Source organism: Nelumbo nucifera, chromosome 1, assembly GCF_055504915.1.
Source record: "Nelumbo nucifera cultivar China Antique chromosome 1, China Antique-T2T, whole genome shotgun sequence".
Taxonomy (NCBI): domain Eukaryota; kingdom Viridiplantae; phylum Streptophyta; class Magnoliopsida; order Proteales; family Nelumbonaceae; genus Nelumbo; species Nelumbo nucifera.
This window is the reverse complement of record NC_142649.1, coordinates 20,693,423-20,718,964: the sequence shown is the minus strand read 5'-3', so window position 1 is coordinate 20,718,964 and position 25,542 is coordinate 20,693,423. Positions and strand designations below refer to the sequence as shown.

General features: G+C 38.2%; 1 protein-coding gene across 1 annotated transcript; it reads left to right on the top strand.

Annotated features, from left to right (window-relative positions):
* The first annotated feature begins 19,747 nt into the window (after positions 1–19,747).
* Positions 19,748–23,824, top strand: PI (K-box region and MADS-box transcription factor family protein). The gene is made up of 7 exons (XM_010270775.3): positions 19,748–20,018; positions 20,191–20,257; positions 20,528–20,589; positions 20,687–20,786; positions 20,915–20,944; positions 21,142–21,186; positions 23,473–23,824. Exons 1-7 carry the CDS (start codon positions 19,831–19,833, stop codon positions 23,614–23,616), a joined length of 636 nt encoding a protein of 211 aa, XP_010269077.1. The 5' UTR covers positions 19,748–19,830; the 3' UTR covers positions 23,617–23,824.
* Positions 23,825–25,542: the final 1,718 nt, after the last annotated feature.

Here is a 25,542-nt window from a genome sequence, read left to right as displayed (position 1 = left end):
ATTGTCTATTTTGTTGATATGTCGCTTTCTAAAAACAAGAAAAAATAAGACACTACCCATAAGATGCTACAGCCGCACATTTGGAATATGTTTCTAGTTGAATGTTGTCATTGATGGAATTGATTCTGGATGTGTGGCTGCGCTGTGTTGCGGGTAGTGTGTGGATAGAGATTCATGTATTATCCACTCTGCCCTCTCTGTTTATTGAATGGCAAATGTTCCCCCCACATGCTCCTCGTGAATTTGGTAAACCATACACATAAGTCAATCTCATGATCTGAGAGATAGACCTCAGCTCCTAAAGCAAACACCGAGAGTACGACATCCAATTTTACATACCTAATATTTTTTTATGAATTTAACGTACACTAGGGGAATGGCCCTGTGATGCACGGGGTATTTGATATTGATTGTGATGTTTGATCATGTTTTTATATCCGGTATAGATGAAAGTTCAAGTTTTAAGACAATTATATAATACATAAAAAAAGATTATCCTCACAAATTGCCAAGATCTGAATTTTATAATTATAAAATGTTGATTGCAAATGCATCAGATTGAAACATTAATGCATCAAATCAATTATAAAATTACATTCAACAACATTATATATAGATACAGTTCATCCCAATGAAACACAAAATTTATGGAGAATTGGAGATGGCACTCTTAACCCATATCCTATTTTGTAATAACTTAAAACCTATGAAAATAATTACTATTAATGGTTAGAAGTAAACTAAGTTATTATATTAATTTACTCAATTAAATACTGAATAGCAGAAGTCATTATCTAAGATGACTATTAAATAACTTACATTTAAGCTTAAAAACATTCTTCTTACTTTTTAACTAAAAGGGAAATAAAGAAATTAGTTGGAAGTAAAATTTATGAACCAACCACTAGAGTAACATGTATGCAAACACCACCTAGGCACGTTGGTAACCTCCACATATTTGTCCAAAAATAAAACAATTGAACAATTCATAATGTGTCACAATGTTGCATACGACTGAGGACATGAGTTGTAGGCTTACTTAACAACCACACACATGATAACCTACAGTCCCAGTGGCCAAATGCCCTTATAAGACGTGGACCCAACTGATAAACACATTTAGGGTCCATGGAATGAAACTTTTGTATTTTTATATAATTTTTGTTATATTTTTTCATTTTTGTATTTTTCTATAAATTTTTGTTTTATTCTACAACTTCTTTTCATTTTTCTTTGATTTATCGTTTTCTTTGTTCATTGTAATTTCTGTTATTTTTCATCAATTTTTATGATTTTCTATATCTTTTGTAATTTATTTTGTGTATTTCTCTATTTTTTGTAATTTATATTATTTTCCTCATTTTTTATGTTTTTCATAATTATTTTGAATTTTATATTTTTTTCTTTAATTTATGCTATTTTTTTACATTTTCTATCTTTATTTGTATATTATGAATTTTTTATAGTTATACTTTTCTAGAATTTATGTATTATGTGAAAAATTAATGGGTTGGGTTGAATCCAAAATGGGTCATTAACGAGTTGATGGGTCAAGTACCCACCAAAGGGCTTTTTAGAAAGGACAATGGTGTTTTTTTTTTTGCCAATTACTACCATGCACCCTCATATAAAATTAGGATATGTTGAAAAAACCAAAAAACTAAGGGGTAGAATTGGTATGAAAAATCAGGGTCTTTCGACCACACGAATTGAATCATTCTCATTTTTTTATATGTGGTAGTAGATATAAATTCTTATTTTATTCTACAATTTTTGTTCATTTTTTTATAGTTTATGTTTTTTCTTCAATTTTTACGATTTTTATATTTTTTGTAAATTTTCTCTATTTTTCTGTAATTTATATTAATTTCTTCATTGTTTTTGTGTTTTTTCACAGTTATTTTGCAATGACAATATATACAAAGGGAAAAAAATAGAAAGTTGAGGGTAAAGTTGGAAAGTAAAATCAGGGTTTTTTGACCAAACCAATTGCAACATTCTCATTTTTCAGTATGGTGTAGATTTGTAATTTATGTTATTTTTTTTTCAATTTTTATGATTTTATATATTTTTTGTAAATTTTCTATGTATTTCTTTGTTTTTTGTAAATTATATTATTTCTTCATTTTATGTGATTTTTCATAATTATTCTGCAATGACATATATACAATGGAAAAAAATAGAAAGTTGAGGGTAAAGTTGGAAAGTAAAATCAAGGTGTTTTGACCAAACCAATTGCAACATTCTCATTTTTTGGTATGGTAAAGATTTGTAATTTATTTTATTTTCTTCAATTTTTATGATTTTCTATATTTTTTGTAAATTTTCTATGTATTTTTTTTGTTTTTTGTAATTTATATTATTTCTTCATTTTATATGATTTTTCATAATTATTTTGCAATGACATATATACAGTGGGAAAAAATAGAAAGTTGAGGATAAAGTTGGAAAGTAAAATCAGGGTGTTTTGACCAAACCAATTGCAACATTCTTATTTTTTTTAGTATATATGGTATAGAAATTTCTATGAATTTCTATATTTTTAGTAAATTTTCTATGTATTTCTTTGTTTTTTGTAATTTATATTATTTTCTTCATTTTATGTTTTTCATAATTATTTTGCAATGGCAATATATACAATGGGAAAAAATAGAAAGTTGAGGGTAAAGTTGGAAAGTAAAATCAAGGTGTTTTGACCAAACCAATTGTAACATTCTCATTTTTTTAGTACTAAATTAATATTAAGCCCATAGTAGGATTCTTATTATCTAACTAAAATTAATATTAATTCAATAAGAGGTGTCTTTTGTATTCTTTTCAAGTTTAGTTTTGGTGTTTAGATGATTTCACATGCACTACGCTAATCCTAAGTGAGGTTCATGAATTTTTAATTTTTATTCTAAATATCAGGGTGAATTTATAGAATAATTGATTGATATATGATTTCAGCAAAAACATAAATAACTATAAATTATTAGTTATGAGATCTCCAATCACCATTTTAGTAGTCCTTATATTTCATGTGTGTAATTGATGAGAATTTATGGACAGTTGCAATGAGTTAAATGAAAATAGTGGGTAGCAACAAGGTCAGCATCGGAGAGTGTACGTGGCCATTTATGATAAGATCAAATACTTGAATGATCAAAAAAGAGCATTAGAAAATAAAAATTGTGGAGGGTAAAGATGGAAAGTAAAATCAAGATACAATCATGTTAACAGTTTGCATTCTCATTTTTTATCGTTGGAAAAAGTTTGTTGGATAAGGTATGGCCTCATGAATCATGTTAGTTAAATAAATTACTGGAAAAACAAAAATTATAGAGGGTAAAAAGGGAAAGTAAAAGCAAACTTTTTGACTAGGGATCAGCATACGGCCTCAGGAATCATGATAATTAAATAAATTGCTGGAAAGACAAAAATCATAAAGGGTAAAAAAAGAAAGTAAAATCAGGCTTTTTCACTAAAAACGATTGAGTCAATCAATCTTTAAGAAAACTTCTTCCACATAGACATACATATCTAAAAATGACTTCCAAGTCCTAGTTATATCATCATCACAATGACAATTTCAAAGGAGAAGCCAATCACCTATATATATGCATGGGTGAACATTTGGTTTATTCAATTAAACATGAAACCAAATAAACCAAAATTTAAAAAAACTGAAATAAAAATAATAAAAATTGAATCAAAACCGAATATATTATATGAAAATCTAAATAATCAAAACTGAATTTCATTAATATATATAATATATTATATTATAACATATAATATATATTATACATTACATGTTATATAACAAAATCCGATTAATTTGGCCTTTCAATAACTGATTATCTAATTCTGTTAAATTAAAGCTGAAACCAAAATTTTTAAAAGCTGAATTAACTGAACCGAATTAATCAAAAACAAAAATAATTGAAAAAAATAAAATAAAAAAATTGGTTTTAACCGAATAATACTCACCCCTACCTATATGTACATATTCTTTATGTATAATGTATTTACAATCATCTAAATTCAATTTAAGGTGTTAATCAACCATTTTATTGCTGTTAAACAACTCTCATCAAGCAGGTTTTTAGTCGAAGGATGTGACATGTACCAATTGTCAATGTCAAGTACATATACCGGTCAAAGCATGCGAACTGTACTGGGACTAAATGAATTAATAGTTAATAACATTCAACCTAAAAAAGTACCAATGAATAACTTTAATTTATTATTTGATTACAAAACGTAGAAAGAATAAGTAGTTAGTTTTATCAAGCTTCCACAAAATGCTCAAGCCTAACATGAAGGATTAAGCTACAATGGTACCACATCTCTTGCAATACTAATACTATGTAATTATTGTTGGAAATTGGGGTTATAGAAATTTGGAGGATAAGTTATGAGGTGTGTGCCTAAAGATACTGTTTTTGAAATGTTATTTACGCCATTCAATTTTATTGAGTTTATTGTTGGGTTATAGGCAAATTTGTTCTCAGGATACAACTGAGCCTTGAGTAAGAATTTACAACCAAAAAAGTTGAAGAGCTTTTAAAGAAATCTTCAGTGAGATAGTAGCAAATCGGATTGAGAGAGACGAGTGATTTTTTCGAAAAACTTATGTATTTATTTGTTTGATTCATACTCCTAATATAATTTCTAGAGAGTCATCTTGAAGAGGAAGGTGCTAGTTCAAAAAAAAGGCTCTTTGTACATCAACAATTTCAAACTTTGTGACTATTAAAAGTTAGTTAACAATTAATGACTGTTAACTTTTGAATAATGTCTCTTGGCCACACCCGATCAAATCGTGACCATTGGTTTTTCTTAAAATTTCAATAGTCATGATTTAGCCTCACACCAAAAAATCAATGCCACCTTACGCGAATCACGCGGGTGTGAGCAAAGTGCGCCTCAAAAGTGCCTCATTATGCCGTACACGTGCGCACACATGTGTTGCGCTGTAACAAGCCTCCATACTCTCTTATAATTCTAATGAGTATAAGACTTTAAAGAAGAGAACAAGTTCAAAACTGGTTTTAGTGTGAGATTTAAAAACTATTTTCAAGATATATGTGCATGTGTATTTTTATGTAATTAATCAACCAAACCCCATTGGATTTAATCTGTAATGAGATTAAAATCCAACAATTATTGCTTCTGCATCTGTACTTATGAAATCCATCTTACATCCACCTTTATAAATACACACACATACGAATGGCAACTGGTGGGGTGGGGCTGTGTTTTTATACCCCATCCCCGATCCCAAACTCAAATACCTTACCCCGTCCTCACCCTATACCCCAATAGAATGAGAAATCCCAACCATATCCCCATCCCTACGGGAAACAAGGATCCCTGAGAAGTTGAAAAGGAGCCCCAGGAGGGGAAATCTCAAAAAGTACTGCAAGTAACACCGCAACATCTGGCATGATACGGAGGGCTGCTACAACATCAAGAATGAGATAGAGTCCCTCATCCGCCATGGGCATCTTAAGCAGTTCATAAGAGGAGAGGCTAGCACCTCGTCATCCCAGCAGCAACAACAATACCAACAAGTGGCAGGTGTCATCGAAGTCATCGTCGGGGGCATGGCCGCGGGTGGAGCTTCGGCCTCAGCCCGTAAGGCCTAGGCCAGGCAGTTGAACATCCAGGGGCCAACCCCAAAGAAGCAGAAGTATCCGGGCGCTCCGAAGGAACCGAGCTGTCCGAAGGCCCTCGTCTTCACGAACGAGGATCTAAAGGGGGTCACAGTCCCCCATGACGATGCCCTCATGGTCACAGCAATCATCGCCAACTACATGGTGAAGAAGATCTTAGTGGATAGTGGCTCCTCGACCAACATCCTCTTCTACGATACCTTTGAAAGGATGAAGCTCACACCTGAGCGGCTCTAGCCAGATGACATTCCCCTCATCGGCTTCTCCAGTAGTGCCATCAAACCGAAGGGAAATCACCTTGCCCATCACGGTAGGGACTAAACCGGACCAAGTGACTTGGATGCATGAGTTCTTGGTAGTGAAGGTTGGCTCCCCCTACAAGGCAATAATGGGGAGGCCTACCCTTCACACGCTGAGGGTAGCCATGTCTTCCTACCACCTAGCCTTCAAATTCCCCACTGAGCATGGTGTCAGAGTAGTTCATGGGAACCAACTGATAGCCCGTCGGTGCTATGTGACAGCGCTGAAAGGCAAGAACAAGGAGGCCCCATCACTGGAGGCCCTTGACCTCAAGGAGGAGCTAGCGAGCCAAGGCCAGCCAGCCGAGGACCTCGCCTCGATTCCCCTAGACGAGGCAGACCCTAAGAAAACAATACGCGTCAGGTCCAACCTTCCCCCTAAACGCCTATCCAAACTGGTAAGTTTCATCTTCTGCATCGTCAAGAAGATGAAAGATTTCTAGTGGACGGAGGAATGCCAATGCGCCTTCGACGAGCTAAAGCTATACCTTGCCTCACCTCCCCTCCTCGCCAAGTCGGCATCAGGAGAAACTTTGTACTTATACTTATCAGTGGGGGACGAAGCCATCAACTCAGTCCTGGTAAAAGGTGAGGCACCGAGACCAAGTACCCCGAGGTGGAAAAGTTAGCCTTCGCCCTCGTTATCTCGGCCAGAAAGCTCAGACCATATTTTCAAGCTCACACCATTGTGGTCCTGACAAACCAGCCCCTTAAGGCCATCCTCACCAAGCCTAAGACCTCGAGATGCTTGCTTAAGTGGGCAGTCGAACTGTCTGAGTTTGACATCTAGTACCAGCCAACGCCCGCAATTAAAGCGCAAGCCTTAGCTGATTTTGTAATAGAGTGCACCGTCAATAGACCCCTCACCCAATGCCTCGAAGATGAACTAGAAGAGGTGCACCTAGTCGAGGAAGCTCATATAGCATGGAGACTCTTTGTTGATGGTTCATCCAATGCCAAAGGAAGCGGAGCGGGCCTCATCTTCCTTACCCCCAATGATGCCGTCATAGAATACGCGTTGAGATTCAACTTCCCAGCATCCAACAACGAAGCCAAGTACAAGGCCCTCCTCGCGGGGTTACAGCTCGCCAGGAACCTCAACTCCAAGCATATTGAAGTATTTAGCGATTTGTAGTTGATGGTGAATCAAGTCAACGGTGATGACGAGGCCAAAGAATAGAGCATGGCCAAGTACCTCACCAAAGTTCAAGAGCTAACATGCCACTTCCAATGCTTCTCCTTGCAACAAGTACAACGAGTCGAGAATGCAAGAGCTAACACCCTCTCTAAGCTGGCAAGTACCTTAGACGCAGCCCTCAGCCGCACTGTCCGCGTGGAGAAGATACCTTAGCCCTTTATAGAAGAAACCCAAGTACACGTGCTAGAGGCTGAACTGTCTTGGATGGACCCCATCATCAACTTCCTACTGACAGGACGACTGCCCGACGACAGGAACAAAATTAGACGACTCCAACATCACGCAACACACTACACTTTAAAAGAGGGAAAGTTGTATAGGAGATCCTTCACCTTGCCTTACCTCTAATGCCTCCGTTAGTAGAAAAGCGAATACATGCTCCGAGAAATTCACGAAAGCATCTACTGTAACCACCTCAGCGGCCGAGCCCTAGCCCAAAAAATACAAATCAATGATACTTTTGGCCAACTTTTCACAAAGATGTAGCTGAGCTGGTACGAATGTGTGATCAATGTCAAAGACATGATAACCTCTACAATCAACCAACCACAACCCTCTTAGCTCTCAGCAGTCCCTGGCCCTTTGCCAAGTGGGGAATAGACCTTCTCGACCCTTTCCCTCAAGAAACAGGGGGCAGGAAATACCTCACCATCGTTGTGGACTACTTCACTTAGTGGGTAGAGGTCGAACTCTTATCTACCATTACAGCTCGAGCAATCCATAACTTCTTTTGGAAAAACATCATTTGTCGCTTTGGCCTCCCTCACATGCTTGTTACTAACAACGGAAAGCAATTCAACAATGCTAATTTCTGATAATGGAATGCCTCCCTTGGCATGAAATAGCAGTGCACCTCGATGGGCTACCCTCAGATGAACGGCCTAGCCAAGGTCACAAACAGAACCATCCTGGATGGACTAAAGACCAGGTTGGACCAAGCCAAAGGCTTGTGGCCTGACGAACTACACAGCGTTCTCTGGGCATACTGAACCACACCTCAAACAGCCACGAAAGAGACCCCACTCAGCCTAACCTACGGTACGGAAGCAATAATTTTAATAGAGATCAGCCAGCCAACACTTCAGATCGAAGCATACGAAAAGGCCGAGAACAGTGAAGCACTTAGAGCAAACTTAGACCTACTGGAAGAAGCCCCAGAAACAGCGCAAATTAGGGTAGTGGCTCGTTACTACAACTCCAAGGTGAAAGAAAAGTATCACCAAGAGGGAGACCTCGTCCTCAAGAAGGTCATGGTCCCCAAACCTGAAGTAGGAAAGTTGGGCCCCAACTGAGAAGACCCTAATAGGATCAAGCAAGTCGTCGGCCTCGACACCTTCCGTTTGGAAAATCAAAATGGAATACCTGTCCCTCAAACGCAGAACTCAAAGAACCTCCAATTGTAATACAAATGAGTATTTTTTTGATGAAGTAATGAATGAATTAAACAAAGTTCCTCTTCGGCTCAATGCTTAGCGTGTGTTCCCACCAGGTCTCTAAGACCCCTCGACTTCGCGACTAGCCGAGGCGCATGGCCTCTTCCAAGGACCTTACGCTCATTCCAGACCGTCGCCAGGGCATATTGCTAATAGCGAACACCCTAACACTTTGCCAAATTACCTCACGGCCCGCCCCAGCCCGAGACCCCAACCTCCTTAGAGCGTTACCTTGGCTTCATCGAAGTAACCACTCGAAGAGGAACCAGGTAGGCTTCATCCTCCGCCTCGGCCCCTCCCACAGTTCAATGAGCCATCTTGGCTTTGCCTAAACAACCACGGGAGGAAGAGAACTAGGGGAGATTCAGATCCGCCTCGGCCTCTCCCCCCTAACAACCTGAGGTGTCCGTGTAATGAGCCAATACGAGCTACTTTTTGTGTTTGCACTGTGGTCTCATCGTGGGGAGAGGCAGGGACCCCTTGGAAAAATAAGAAGGAAGAAAGGGAGAACACATTACACAAAACAAAATGAGCACAGTGTAGAAAACGAATGCTTGCTTTTGTCATTACACTTCATTAAATTTGGGTCTTTACAAAAAAGTTTTGCATCCTCTTAGGCCGAGCACATTTACATCAAGCAACAAAAAGAAAAATGAAAAATGAAGAAGGCCCTACTAGGCCTCACCACCAGCCAGAGGTAGGGCAGAGTCCGTGCCACCATCAGCAACCTTGGTGACCTTGGCAACCTCCTTGGGAAAGTCTAGAATAACCTTCATGCTCTCGACGTCAAAGTCTGGCAGCATCTCCTTGAGGACTTTCTTGGTATCCTCGATCCCATCTAGGTACATACCAAACGCACAATCGACAAGGTCCTCTGCTCGCATCTCCGCCTCCTCGACTCACTTTGCCACTACGGCTTCCTGCTTCAGCACCTCAACTGTTTTCCCTTCAGCCTCTGCCACATTATTCTCGGCTTCGGTTGTCCGCTTGCCTCAACAGTCTTCCCTTTAGCTTCAGTCGCCTGGTTTACAGCCTCAGCTGCCTTTCTCCCCGCCTTGGCCGCCCGTCACTGGGCCTCAAAGACGATGCTCTCGAGGCGAACCCTCTCCTCTTGCTCCTTAGAGAGGTCCTTTTGTGCCTCGTTTAGTTTCTCTTCTACTTTTAGCCGAAGCACCTGCTCGTCCTTGTGGCCCACCCTGAATTTGGCGAGCTTACCCTTGGCAGTGGCGGTAGTCTTCTGGAGATTCTCCTTCTCCTTTTAGAGCCTGTCCAAGTGGGCCAGGTTGAGGCTCATCCGGACCCCAGACCAATGAAGTGAAGACATGCCTGCAACAAGAACCATAAGCAAAAGCTACAACAAAGAAAAACAAAAGAACACCGCAATGAATACAAAAAACTTACCTCGGCCAAGTGGTGCAGCCCCTTGTCATGGATGGCTCGCGGTGAGCTTTGCATCATCTAGAAGTGATCTCTTGAGAGAACCGCCCTACTCACCAAGGCCTATCTGACCCCTTCCTTGATGATAGAGACCCCCTCGCGAACTAACCATCGAGGGTGGAAGACCTTGGAAGAGTGCTCAGCCCCTTCGGCGAACTCTTAGGCAAGATGTAGGGGCAGACAAGGGCCCCACATGATGCTCCTTGGCAGGACAACCCTTCATCTTGGCGTCCTCGGTAGGACGCTCGCTGTGGGCCACCTTCTTCGGTGGCTATTCTCTTAAGGCCTCTTCGGCAGGCCTCTTCCTACCCGCCTCGGCCCCCTTGGTGCGTTCCTTCGTAGCCTCGATCGGCTTCTTCGTGACCTCAGTTGGCCCCTTCCCTTTGGTTGGAATATGTGGAGTTTCCCTTTTGGCAGGGACTTAGACAGATGTCCCCTTGGCAGGGACCTTTGGAGCTGCTCTCTTGGCGGGGACCTATTGTGAAGCTGCCCCCTTGGTGGGGGCAGGCGCCCGCTCATTCCTCAGGGGCGTGCCCTCGGTGGGCCTCTACGGCGTCTATGAACCCACCTTTTGGTTCGCTCGCTCCTGATTGGCACAAGCACACTTAATAAACATTTTATTGGCATCCATTGACACCTCTGCATTTAAAAGAAAACAGATTAGTATCACAAAATGACGAAGGGCAACGTGTTAAGGAACTATAGGACCTCTCCTACTGAGGGGGGCAGGGATGAGCCTTGCGAGCACTAATGGAGCCTCCTCCTCCACCAATGGCTTGGCTTGGATTGTCCCCATCACGAGTAGGTGGGCTACGTCAGTGGCCTCCTCGTCCTAGAGCGGAGGGGGACACCTGTTGACTACTACATTGGCCTCTCCCCACCTCAACCTGAACTTCCATCCTTCGGGGCAAGAGACAAAAAAATTGTCCTTCCAGCCATGGATGGACGAACGGTTATAAACTGGTCTTCCCCTCCGAGGATGGAAGTAGTACATGTTGGCCTCGGAAAGCGTGCTACCTCGGCACAAACATGGCATGAAACTTCTTTGAAGTCAACTCCACATCCTGAAGCCGAGCCCAAACCAGCATGGCTATAATGGACCCCCGATGAGGGGGAAATCTGCATATAATAGCATTTTTTGGAGTCTCATTAGGTTTCCCCTTCCTCCTTTATTTTCCGAGTTGTTGGAGTGGTATGGCATCACTATCAGTCAGCTCATCCCCAATGCCCTTAGGACTAGCTGACCTGATGCCAGGAACCCTAAGTGTGTATGACCGAGGTATATGGAACCTCCTGGATAAAGACCTGACCTGGTCCACCTCTAAGGAGCTATCAAGCTTCGAGTGTGGGAGGTCAACTGTGGCCACCCTTCGGGCAACGCTCCTAACCACAGGCCCTAGGACAGTCTCTAGGACTAGCTCCCCCTCGACTTGAGGGGACCCCTCGGGCTCCCTCAGCGGTACTGATGTGGCACTCTCATGGGGAGACTCATCGCCTTGGTGTCTGCCCTCGCCACCCTTTGAAGGCTACTCTTTCCCTCAGCACCGTCACCTCTTGTCAAAAGGGAACAACGGCCAGGGGACCCAAGGAAGATAGAGGAGAAGGGGTCCGAGGAGAGCTCCCCTTTGAACCGTTCAGAAGTTCCTAGCACTTAGGACCAGAGTCTAAGAAAAACAATGTTTCAAGGAATTACCTAGAAGATGGAGGAAAGAAGAGAGAAAATGAAGTTTGTTGAAGAATTGAAGGTCTGGGAGTTGTTCACTCAATAACCAGGGCGCCTAGAGACAAATGACGGGAGAACCGCAACTAAACCCCCTAATTATAGGAGAATGGACAACTCAGATCTTGTCCAATCTAATGACTACAAGTCTCCCACCTCCTTTGCCCATCCAGGACATGACACCCGTTACTCGACCTTGAGAGACGAAATGATGCTTGACTGGCGCTTAGTCTTGGGGAAACAAAACGATGTCTGACGACTCACGCCCAGCCTCGAGGAGACAAAATGACACCGAGCGGACCAGCATGTCCTTTCGCCGCAACCCACCGGCCCACGCGAATGGACCAGGTGGACGCACAAACCGGTTCACTCAAAGGCGACCATCCTTCACACAGAAGGCTCTCCCCGCGCCAGACTCGTATCAAACACGATCCTGTGCAGCACATGGCCCTAGACCATCACCACATAAGTAGGAAGCATGGAATCGGCTCTACCAAGCCCCTTTTGCCCTAGGCTACCCAGCCAAGGCATCCATGGCTTCACTCCTCCTCAACGAAATGAAAATCAGGTGGATGGAGAAGCGAGATGAAGGCGACGCCACTACAGGGTATACTCTGTTGAACGAGGTCCAACAACACCTATTGGTATTGACACTCCCTTCAGTTGAAGCCAAGGCCTATTCTTAACCCCCACCTCAGCCTTGAGAGAGGGGGCAAGTGATGTAGGCGCATTTGGCTGGCCTATACAGGGCTAACGCGTGTCGATCTAGAGGGTACCAGCCTGAGCGTACCATGGGACACTTAGGGCTCAATCGTAAGCCAGATGAACCCCCAATCCAAGAGCGTCGCATGGCTTTGGCAGAGGATCTCGCAAGGCCCTCATACGGCTTGTATCTGGACCATCCAGGCCCAACTACTCCCAGGAGACTCCAACTATAAATACAAAGCACCCCCCACAAGGTAAGGGGCTTGACTCTCTGGACTCAATCTGGAGCTTGAGTAATCTCTAAGCATTGCTTCCCTCTAGAGAACTTAAGTGCTTTCAAGTCCTCGTCTAGACCCTTCAACTCCAGACCTCTAACTCACTTTACCCTTATACTAACTTGATCGTTGGAGTCCTTTCCACGGGTACCCACTCGAGGCCTCTAACACCTCTATCCTTACAGGACCCCCTTCAAACCCCTCACACATCATACTCGGTGCCAGCCTTCGGCTCCTACAGTATCAGAAGAAGACCTTCTGCCTTAGACATAGTCCTCGGCCCCAGCTTCTCCTCCTTCGGACCTTCAAAGCCCTCGGCCATCTCCATCGAAGCTCATAAGCAAAATTGCCTTGTTGTCCTCGGCTAATCCGAGCATCAACAAGCTGGAAATGGTATCTCCATAAGAGATAAACTTCTTTATTTATTGCAAGACTGAAGATAGATTTCCCATGATCCCATCATGCTCGTGGGATCTTTTGATATAGGAAGCTTGACAGGTGTTGTTTGGGTGGATTAAGGGAAGTTCTAGTCATGGCCCTTTCACCATATAGAATCGCCATGGTTCTAGCGAAAGTTTGGATCCGTGCGTGGCTAACATAATGCCATGGTAATAGCTCCGGTTTGTGATCATGGCTAACATATTGTAACAGTTCTAGCTACGATTTTTGTCTGTGGCTAACTTATCGCAACAAACCGGTGTCTTGTAGTGATGATTTTCATGGTAAGGAAGACCTATAAGATGGATTTATTATTGATTTATCAAACTCAAGGTTTAAAATTTCGATACAATAAGCCCAATACGGGACGTATCTTGTTGTATATTTTAAAAACAGATACGGGATATGCATGGAAATCGTGTGTATTGTCTTTTTTCATGCGTATCGGACCCATATCGAGGCGTATCGGAGGTGTATCAGGGTGTATCGGTAGCGTATCGACGAAAAAGATACGGCCAAAAACCGAAAAAAAAAATAAAGGGGAAAAGTAAGATTCTTTCACCCCCCAAATGACTCCAAAACTCCAAACCTTATTCCTAAGAGTGCTAGATTTGCAAAATTTTGCAAGAAACAAGTGTGAACCATTTTTTTTTTTGAAGATTTTTCAAAATTTGAAAAAATATGGTAAAAAGTAGGTAATTTTTTTCATTTTTTTATAATATCTTATGATTTCTTTTTTCTTGAATGTATAAATTTATGTTAATCTACATTTCTTACAGCCAAAATCACATTTTTTTTTTGCGTTATCTGTAGATTTATGGAAATTTCATGAGATATTTGGGGAAAATATAATTTAACAAAAAAATTTGACAATATAATTTTTTCTCTGTGTGTAAAGACTAAATATGTTTTAGATCTATAGATTTATCTATCATATCCATAGAGCAATTGAAATTTCTTCTTTAATATTTTTTTACTTTTTATATTTTTAGAATAAAAATAAATAATAATTAATTATATTTTTTCGTTTGATCACACCAATTGAAACTTCTTCTTTAATATTTTTTTATTTTTATATTTATAGAATTAAAAAGTAAATAATTAACTAATTATGTTTTATCATTTGATCACAATGATTGAATATATTATAATTCTATGGATCATCTATCATATATTCCACAAGGCAATTGAAATTTCTTCTTTAATAAATATTTTTTGAATATATTATTTAATGTTTATTTATTTTTTTGAAAATAAATAATAAAAAATTATTAAGTATATTTTCACTTAGAAGTTGTGTTAATGCATATTTTGTGGTTGGGTAAAAGAGTTGGTTTTCTCCCATCCTATTAAACAGTAAAACTTAAGAATTATAATTTATAAATTATAGTTAAGTATAGGATTTTTAATGAAATTATAATTAACTACAATATATTTATTCATAAAACCATTAAAATATATTAATTTAATGTATATACACCTCATTTAGGTCTTATATTTAGTGTTGTTATGTATTTTTATGATTTATTAAAGTATGTATAGTGTTTCAAAGCATATCTATGCGTATCTTAGTTTTTCTCTGATATGCATGGGTATCCAAGGTGTATCTCGATACGTCTCTTAAAATTGCCTTTCCAATACACTTGGCGTTTCCGATACTTTAAACCTTGATCAGACTCATTCATCCAATAATAATTTAGTCCCTGTTTGGTTCGTAGGAATAGGGGTTTGGAATCGGAATCGAAATGGACTATTCCGATTACAACTGTTTGGTTGAGTGGAATCAAAATCTCATTCTCATTCCTATTGGAATGGTATTCCCCCATTTGAGAGAATGGCCATTCCCTGCCTCTCCGTTGGGAATGAAATCTCATTCCTATTGATTCTAATTCTCATTCCCATTCCTGTCTAAAAATAAACCATTCCGTATTATAGTGAATTTTAGTAGATTGTAACCTCAAAAACCTTGTTTCACATATTACTAGTAAAATTCTTCTTCTTCTTCTTCTTCTTCAGCAAATAATGGACCAAGGGAGCGTTGGTCCCCCATGCCAAAGTTCCTCACTTATATCAATACATATCAAGGTCTGTTTCACAGCCACCCTGAGCCATGTTAGGTCTAACAAAAACATATGGAATCATCTTCACAAGAGATGGATGATGAACAAGTGACTTCTTATAAGATGATGAACATAGTTACTATTGATTAGTGTTTTTGAATCATCACTGATGTGAACAGTTGGACCATTCATCCCGGGAACCGTCCATGCAACTGGTTCTGTTTCACCCTTAACTTATTCTTTGACCAAAAACCATTAACTTGGCTGGTGACTTGCTGACCCAGACAATCGAACTATCGACCCATTTGACCTAGACCATAGTTTTTACCATTTTTTATTTTTTTTTTAAATTTTAATTGTTTACTTAAAATAGACCTTCCATTTGAACTGAATGGTTTGACCGCGACCCAAAAATTAGTAGCCAAAATGGTTCGGTTCTGAGTCAATTTTTAAAGCAGGGTTAGTTTTTAAAACATTGCTTCTGATACACTGAGTGTGTGGTCCAACAAGCTACATGATTTGGAGGTTGGCTCTCATTCAAGTTACTATAATTCTCCCCACCTTTACTTCCCTCCATTGTTCTTGACCATTTGCATTAGAGGGCATGACAAAAACCAATCCATTGTTTTTTCATCTTTTTGGGTGGGGATAGAGCGAGATGATTTCGGGGCTCAGATCTGCTATCCACGACTTGTTTCCTACATCTTTACTCTCAAGATATTACAGATACACGGTGGTAGTGCTCTATCGGTAGGGATGTGGGAACAAATTGTGGGTAGCAGATCGCAAATGATGTTTCCCACCTAAAATCTTTGAAGCAATTTAACAAGCTGCAATGTCTTTCAATAGTCTATTCAGGATCTCCTTCTACCTAATCTCTCTAAACATACTTCCCCCTAGCTATTTATACTTTATGACTGAGGAGTCAAGAGTAAAACAGACTCCACGTCTTGATCATGCAATAACTATGACAAGAATGATAAAGAGCATGGTTTTTAAAACCGATCTGGCGACCGAACCGGTCAGGGGAACTCGACCGGTCGGCCCATTTTGACAAAAAATAAAAAAATTAAAAAAAAAATAAAAAATGATCAAAACTGTTCTAACAGTTTGAACGATTAATCAGCCAGTTCAGTGGTTTGCTGACCAAAATCAACGGTTTTAGGAAAAAACGGAACCGGTCAGATCCCAATTTTTCCGATCTGATTGTCCGACCCGATCCAATTTTGAAAAGTATGATAAAGAGAAGAACAACCAGCGCTTGAACAGTGACTCTTCAGCAAGCATTTAACTTTGCTTGTCTCCTCCAATGTGATGTAGTTATTTGATGAAGAACCTAGGCTACAAATCAATCCACCCTTTGTTTCTATGAGAGTGCCATGAACTTGAGAGGTATCTTAGTAATAAGAAAATTGCAGGGGGTGTTTGGGTTAATATGGTAAACTATAGGGGTACTGTCTTTAGTAATAAATGACCCAATCTTCTATTTCGTCGCTTTTTTATACATGGGCATCGATCACGTCATCCTTTATAAATTTCTTTCGTATGGAATAAGTATTAGAATAACTTTAAACGGTTAGGGTCTTTTTCAGATCTATCTCCACTCACAATTAAAAGAAAACCATTCATCCTTTTGCATTTCAAAGTACTAAAATCAATTTCATGGTGGAAAATCCAGCCAAATTAATGAAAAAAAAACAAAAAACAAGGAGAGAATGAATAACCTTAACTTAGGTTATGGATTATTCAAAGGTACATTTACAAATGATACAAAATTTAGAATGAATGGTTCAAAATAATATAAAGGGTAAATTATAAAGACCCCCTTATACTATGGGGTCAGTGACAAATACCCCCTAAAGTTTCGTTTGCAACAAAGATCCGTTGAACTTTTATTTTACAACAAATACCCCCAGACCATTAAGTCAGATAACAGTAGAATGCATTAAATTATCAAAATGCCCACTAGAATTGAAAAAGTACCCCCATTTTCTCACCATGTCTCTATGTCTCACCCTTTTCTATAAAACCCTAATTAACCAAAAAGTACATCCACTTTCTCCAAACGAAACCAGTTAAAATAACAAGAAACATTTCACTAGCATAAAAAAAAAAACGTTTTTTTTACAATTCTCGATTCATTTCATTGATATAATGTATCTCTTCATCTTAAAATGTAAAAATTATCCCTCATTTCTCCAATAAATCAAGGAAAACCAAACAAAACCATAAATTTATATCTATCCAAAAGAAACCTCCACCATTTCATTTGAATATTGGACCCAGTCAAAAATGTGCAAAGAACTATTGGAGCAACCAAGAGGATTTCAATGTTATATTTAGAAAACTAATCAAATCATAAATCATTCAAATAAATAAGAAAAGAGTAGTTTAGGAATTTCAAAAATTTTAAAACAACTGAATGAAAATCTTTTATGAAAGTTAACTGACGGAACTCTAATGGAGGGGGTACTTGTCACTAACCCCATAATACAAGGGGTCTTTGTAATTTACCCTAATACAAATTACAAGGATGGGAATGGAAAAAATTTTGTTTTTACTTTTCATGTATTATTTTGAGGGGAATCTTCATTTACCCCCACCTCACACATTTTTACTTCATCGTACAGTTGCGAAGAGTGATACTGGGTAATTGATGCCAATACAAGAGGGTGTTAGGAAGTTTTAAATTGTTGTGAGTATAGGGTGAAGTAAAAAATTTGTGGGGTGGATTTAGTGATATTTCCCAGTATATAAATTATATAGATTGTTGCCTTCACCTTATTTTATTATCTTATGATGTCAACTTCTAAGAAATTAAATACTAATTAGAAAATAAAGGCTAATATGATATTTTTATGTAAAAAAGAACTAAAATGATTTTTATCAAGGAAATTTCTTATATACTTTACTAATTCAATGTCTCAGATTGACCTGATATTATTGATATTTTATTATTATTATTATGCGTGTGTATGCGTGAAAGTATTTAAGTATATAAATATTCAATAAAACACCCATTTTTTAAAGATTATTAATTAATTTGTAGATACTATAATAATATTAGTTATAAATAATGAAAAACAAACTGATTCCTTATGCTCCGTTTGGTTTGTGGGAAGATTTGGGTGGGATGAGAAAAGATGGTATGGGATGAGATGGGAAAGTGTAAAAATCTGCTCTTCCATTGTTTGGTTTTAAAGATGAGAAAATAATAAGAAAACACTGTTTCAAGGAAAAGAGAGGAGAAGGTGCGGGAGAAGAAAACACTGTATTTGCAAACCCAAATCTGTGTCTACGACTATATCTGAGAACCCAGAAGAAGAAAGAGAAGAAGAGAGGAGAAGGTGAGGGAGAAGAAAACACTGTGTTTGCAAACCCAAATCTGTGTCTACGACTATATCTGAGAACCCAGAAGAAGAAAGAGAAGAAGAGAGGAGAGAGGGAGGAAGGAAGTGTCTTCGATCAGTGTCTACAAACCTAGATCTAAGTTCTACCATGTCAGAACTTAGATTTGTGTTTATGAACCCAAACCTGTGTCTCCGAACCCAGAAGAAGAAAGAGAAGAAGAGAGGAGAGAGGAAGGGAGTGTCTCTGATCTGTATCTTCGAACCCAGATCTAAGTTCTACCATTCTACGAACCCAAAAGAAGAGAGGAGAGAGGGAGGCAGGGAGTGGCTGAGAGGGGGTGCCACCGCTGCTACTCTGTTTCTAAGTTCGAATGGGGAGGGGTGCTGTCGTCGCTGGTTTCGCCGAAATAGAGAATAAGCAATGGTTTCTTACATTTTTCCGCTGGTGGTGTGACCCCAAACCTATGATTTTAAGATCTAATATCCCACACTTTTCTCGCCTCATCCCCCTCTTCCCCTAAAACCAAATATGAAAAAAGAGAATATTTTTAGAATATTCTCTTTTTCTCATCCCCATCCCCATCGCGTTAAGAGTATTTACTAAACTCTAGAAAACAAACTCAGTGAACAGTTAAATCACTGTTTGGTTCACCGATCAGGCATGTTGTACTCACTGTTCAGCCCGAGTACGCGTGCCGCACCCTGGTTGGTTCCCTTTTTCTCGTTTGTTCTTTTGTTCTCCAATTCCTAACGAGAAACCCTTTTCTCAGCTCTTTGACACTTGTTCTGATTCATGGTTAAGATCTGGTTGCTGCACTAAAAGAGTTCAATGGCTCGAAACAAACCCTGTGTGAGTCTTTGGGAGTGACACGTGTATCTGTTCGACATGTAAAAGACCATGTTACGTATCAAATGCGCCCAAGTCTTGTCTCTATATTTCAGTTGATTTGATTAACTGATAACCCTAAAAAACAGTAATTAATATTCATTGTACTTCACAGTTTACAGTAAAGAGACCAAAGGTTAAGGAGATGAGGTTTTCAAGTGTTGTGTTTGTCAACAACCCTTAAACTAACCATCGATTCTGAACCGCTCCGAAAGTTGATTCACTCCAAACCCAGAATAGAATGTTCTTCCATTACTTTCCTCTGTTATCTCCTTCTCTTTTGATGCAATCATCTCTTCATTGTCTGCCCTTTGAACAAGAAGAAGAACAAAAGTGTTGCAGAGATTGGGTTGTGCTGAGAGCTGAGAGATGGGGAGAGGGAAGATTGAGATTAAGAGGATAGAGAATTCAACAAACAGGCAGGTTACATACTCGAAGAGGAGAAATGGGATCATGAAGAAGGCTAAGGAGATCACTGTTCTTTGTGACGCTGAGGTTTCACTTGTTATCTTCTCTAGCACTGGCAAGATGTCTGAGTACTGCAGCCCTAACACCACGTATGGAAGTGTTTTCTCTTGTTATCTTCTTCATATATTTTCCCGATCTTCTCCTTGACTTCATTTGTTGGTTATTTCCCCTCTTTCTTTTGTTTTTTCTTCCCTTTCTCTTTCCCATGTTGGATTTTGTTTGTTTTTTGTTCTCTTTAATTTTTCTTTTTGATGGGTTAAGGCTGATCAAGCTCCTGGATAGATACCAGAAGTCTTCTGGCAAGAGATTGTGGGATGCAAAGCATGAGGTTATCTCTCTCTCTCTCCCTGTTATTCCTTGGAAATTTTCTGTCATCTCAAAAAGTATCTGGCTTTTAAATCGAAATGCCTAGTCTTCCTTCAAGATCTAAGTGAGGAAAAACAACCCATCTAGGTATTTGCTTAAGAAACACATTCAGAGAACAGATCTGCCATCTGCAAGTGGTTTTCTTTAATTTTCTTTACAAAACACACTGGAAAGAAATGAAACATGGTTTCCATAAAGAGATCCACCAGTGAAATCTTTCTCTGTGTAACAGTTTCTCAGCAACGAAATAGACAGAATCAAGAAAGAGAATGACGCCATGCAGATCGAGCTCAGGTAAAGCGATTTCCCTACTAAAACTTTCTCTTCTTTGATCATGTCAGTTGTGGGGTTCCATTTTAACGAAGTTATCATCATTTTTGTTTTTTCTCAGGCACTTGAAGGGTGAGGATATCAATTCACTGACCCCGAAGGAGCTTATCCCCATTGAAGAAGCTCTCGAGAATGGTCTGGTCAATGTCCGCGCCAAACAGGCAATAAGTCTCTTCCTTTGTTATTCTTTCAACGTCCTCTTTCTTTTAACAATCGATCAGCTCTGGTTATGCTCGACCATCCGGAGACAAGATCTCATCTTCCATCTCCATTTCCTTTTCTGTGACAGATGGAGTACTTGAAGATGCTGGAGAAGAATGTGAGTGATCAAGATCAGACAAAATCCATAGCCGTACTCTACTGATTGATTGCATGCAATTCTCTTTATCTTACACTCGTCCTTTGCATGTTGTGACTCCATTTCTGTTTATGGTGTTTAGACTTGATGATGAGTTTTCTGTATAGATGTGAAAGATTGGCCATTTCCCTAACTTCTTTTTGGTCAAATCGCTGCAGGGAAGAACGCTGGAGGAAGATAACAATCGCCTCAATTTTATCTTGGTAGGCATATCATCATCATACATAGAAAACTCATAGTCTCTGCATAAAGTCCATTCCTCCCATCAATCTGTCAATCGATCAGAGCAAAAAATGACTACGTAGAGACTCAGCTATGTCTACATCTTGTAGCATAAAGCCATAAAGGCATAAACCATTTAATGACCCCACCATGACGGGCCAACTATACGTATACGTATGTGGCAAGTCTGAGAAGTAAGCTGGGTCTGTTTAATTTATAGGTTAAGCCTTTGAACTGGGTTTATTATTTGAGTTGAAAACTAATTAAATTAGACCCATATATTCTAAGGCCCCGTTTGGTTTCCAGAATTGGAATGGGTTATTCCGATTCCAACTGTTTGGTTGGGTGGAATTGGAATTCATTCTCATTCTTGTTGGAATGGCATTCTCCCATCTGAGAGAATGGACATTCCCTACCTCTCTCTTGGGAATGAAATTTTATTTCTGTTGATTTCAATTATCATTTTCATTTTTATTTGAACCAAACAAACTATGGAAATAGACCATTCCAATTCCGACTGTGAACCAAACGAACCCTAAATCTATTTTGATCAATACCTACAATCTAATTTGGATGAACAAACAAAACTTTTGTAATCTACATGACACCAAGATAAACATGTATGTATTAAAAGGAGGCATGGATGCATTTGCATTAGTTTAAAAAAATGAAAAAAAAATCAATATATAAGATGATTAGAGGTTTTATTTCTGTGAAGAGAACTCAAATATAAGGGAGAGCAATATGAGGAGGAAAGGTGGCGGAGAAAAAGTATGGAAGTAGTTTAGAAACTGGAAGAAAGCTAGTTTGGAGAGAGAGGGAATATGGTGATTAGAGTGTGGTAGAAAAAAGAGGTAAAAGGTAAAAAGAAAAAACAAAATAAGAAAAGAGGATACATATACCTAAATTCATGTGCATATAAAATTTAACAAAATATTTTAAGAAAATTTATGAAAATCATAAACAGCAATAATATTCCCCATACTATGATTAATGTCAATGAACCGGTCCAGTCCAAAATCAATTTGGACAGATTGGATGGACCAAAAAAACAGTGGATTGGACTAATCCGGTCCAAAATATTTATTAGATTGGACTGGACCTGGTCCGTCCATAATAAATTTATATTGGATATGGTTGGATTAAGCCAATATCCTGTCCATTGATATAAGATAAGAATATAGGTGTCAATGGACCGGATTTGGGTTGAAACCAATCTAAATTAAAATGAATTTGAAAAAATTGGACAATCCAAAGATTGAATTGGACCAGTCCAAAATGTTCCAAATTATTCATTGGATTGGATTGGACCTGGTCCATTTGTAATGGACTCACATTGGACTGGATCGAATCGGACCAAATCCAGTCCAATCGACACCCTTAACTATGATATATAACATAGACTTCAGATTACAAAATCATTTGTAGCAATGGAAATTTATTCATTGACATACATCACTATAATGGAAATACCATTACATTGACCTCTCTAAAAGACAATCATCTTGTGGTTAAGGGAAATATCATCCTAATCAGTTAAAATAGAGGGTATGACCTACAGAAATTAAAATATATGCTGCTGGAAATATATTTTTTGGGATGAAATTTATACCATGAATAGTAATAATAAGGTGCTATGATACCCCAAATATATATCTTGTATATATAGTGTTGTATCAATCATTCAATTTTTAGTGTAAATTCCATTTCTGATACCATGTCCATGCCATTCCTTGGGGTATCCAAGTAACAAGATAAGGCAGAAAAAGGAAGTCTGTGATCCTTCTATACTGAAACTAGTTGGCCATGTGAAAGATTGTTATTGTTTAGGAAGCTTTTATACTGAAACTATTTATTCTCTTCTTGTTACTAGTCTTCCAACAAGGTCAAGACTCTTCTAAGCCAATCAGCTGGTTTTTTATCTTGGTGTCATTACTTCTGATCACTACTTTTGATCATCTTGGCCATTGAGTATCCATACCTATACTATAAAATATAGATACTTATCTTGGTTTCCATGCAGCTCATAAAACTTAAATCAATGTATCATATGATTCATATCATGTAAGGTTAATATTTATATTTTTACATACCCTTTTATCTTTACTTGCACACATGTATAGCATGTATTCTTGCACTTGTTTTTTTTTTTTAAATTAAACAAGCAAGCGGCGCCATCTAAGTTGCAAAAATTGATGATTGTGATCTAAGTGGTTATTGAAATTGGATGCCCTTTTTTTAATTGAATCTTTTCATTATTTCTGCAGCATCACCAACAAATGGGAATTGACAATGGTGTGAGGGAGATGGAAAATGGGTATCATCAGAAAGGAAGGAACTATTCTTCATCATCAATGCCTCTGGCCTTCCGTGTGCAGCCAATCCAGCCCAATTTACAGGAAAGCAAATAGCCTAACAATATTGCATGGAATCCAACTCCTGTAGCTTATTATCTAAACTCCATTTATCTACTGTTACAAAACAGCACTTACAAGAGGAGAAATGTGTAATAATATGTGCACATGCTTGGCCTTTGGCCTCTTACTATCTTATCACAATTCACCATGAACTTAACATGCTAGCCAATCTTAATATTAATGGTGTTTATCTTCTTATCTACTCTGACTGCCTGAGAACACTGAACTAGTCTTCTAGCTAGTCTCCAACTCTCCCTTACTGTAGGTGTAAAATGCTATACCATTACTTCATTGTTATTATTAGTTTGGTAATTTATGGTTTGCAGTGAGCAGAGAATTTGGCAATAAGAAAGGAAACTGATCATATCACAGGTGCTTAGTAAACCGTTTATGTTATTAGTTGATTGTGTGATTCTTTGAATCCTCATTTCCTAGATCTGGTACATTCACTTGTATCAGTAGATAGCCCCCCTCTTATGATTAACAGTTTTTATTATCTTATAAGTAATATATGTATAAGAAATTAATGCCTATAACTAATAAAATCTTGTGAAACCAAATTCATTTCACTGTTTGTAACTAATATTTCTTAATATATATATATATATATATCGGTTCTATGTAAGACAACTAAATTACTAATGCACATATAAAATAGTTTTTTTTTCTTTGATAGCTACATATAAATAAGTTCCTTGAGATAGATCATTTTAGACCTTTACATAGAATGCCATGTTCAAAAAAAAAAATTATCCTATATACTTAGCATCCCATTCAAAATGACACAAGAAGAAAAACATTTTTTTTTTACTTCTAAGACTAGTTTAGCACTATCTTTAATTGCATCCCTATGCATTGTTCCTCAATTAGCTAGGTTATTTTTTTGTTGCTATTGATTTATATTATTTTGGGTTATTCGATTCGTTCCAAAACTTTGTAATTCTTACATAGCACCTGTAAGTGCTTTTTCATCTAAATAGGCTTCTAGAAATGCCACATTTTTTAAAATGTTATTTGAAAAGGTGTTATTTTAGTGTTTGGATGGGTGTTTTTTGCACCAGCTTTTTCTTCAATATAGCTAACACAAAATCTAATCAACAGGTTTGTTTTTAACATTTTTCTATAGGGCTTTTAAGATGAAAAAATCCCATTTGGTAAACATTTCTTTATTGGCTCTTGGCTACACCAACATGAAAAGCCGCAAAAGCCCATTATAGAAGCACTCCCAAACGTGGTCTTATTATCTATATATATAATAGAAAAAAGAAAAAGGGGAGGTGAGGGGTCCTCTCACCACAAAGCTCACATCTTCTTCCCCTACTTCCTTTCTCACACATGTGCATATTTATTTTTAAATGAAATCATTAAAAATATAACAAAGCATTCCTCTCTCTCTCTCTCTCTCTCTCTCTCTCCTTAATAGTCCATGTTTGTAAAATCTCCTCTCCCCCATTAAATCCCTCTTTTCCTCTTAAGTCTCTTTTGGCTCTATCTAATAAAGTAGGTGTTCATTAGATGGGTTGAGTTAAGGGCCAACCTAAATATGAACCCTATCTTTGACCCAAATTATTGTTAAAACCCAAATTTGCCCACCAATGCATGGGGGTGAACCAATTTTCTTCTTATAGAAAAGTCTAAAGAAAGCATTTCTCATTTCCATGGGTTATTAGGCTTCTCTTACTTTATTAATTTAATGTATATTTGTTTCATGGATTCCTCTGATTCAACAATATAAAGCACTTAACATGAGGCTTTAGTTATTTCCATTTGTTCAATATTGAAATTGTTTTTTAACTTAATTATTGATTTTAAGCACATTTTTTGGCTATATAAAAAGTAATAAATTTGAAGCTCAATAACTGAAAAGGAAAAGAAAATTAATTTTTCTACTATTTTATATGTAAAGAACTACAAATATAT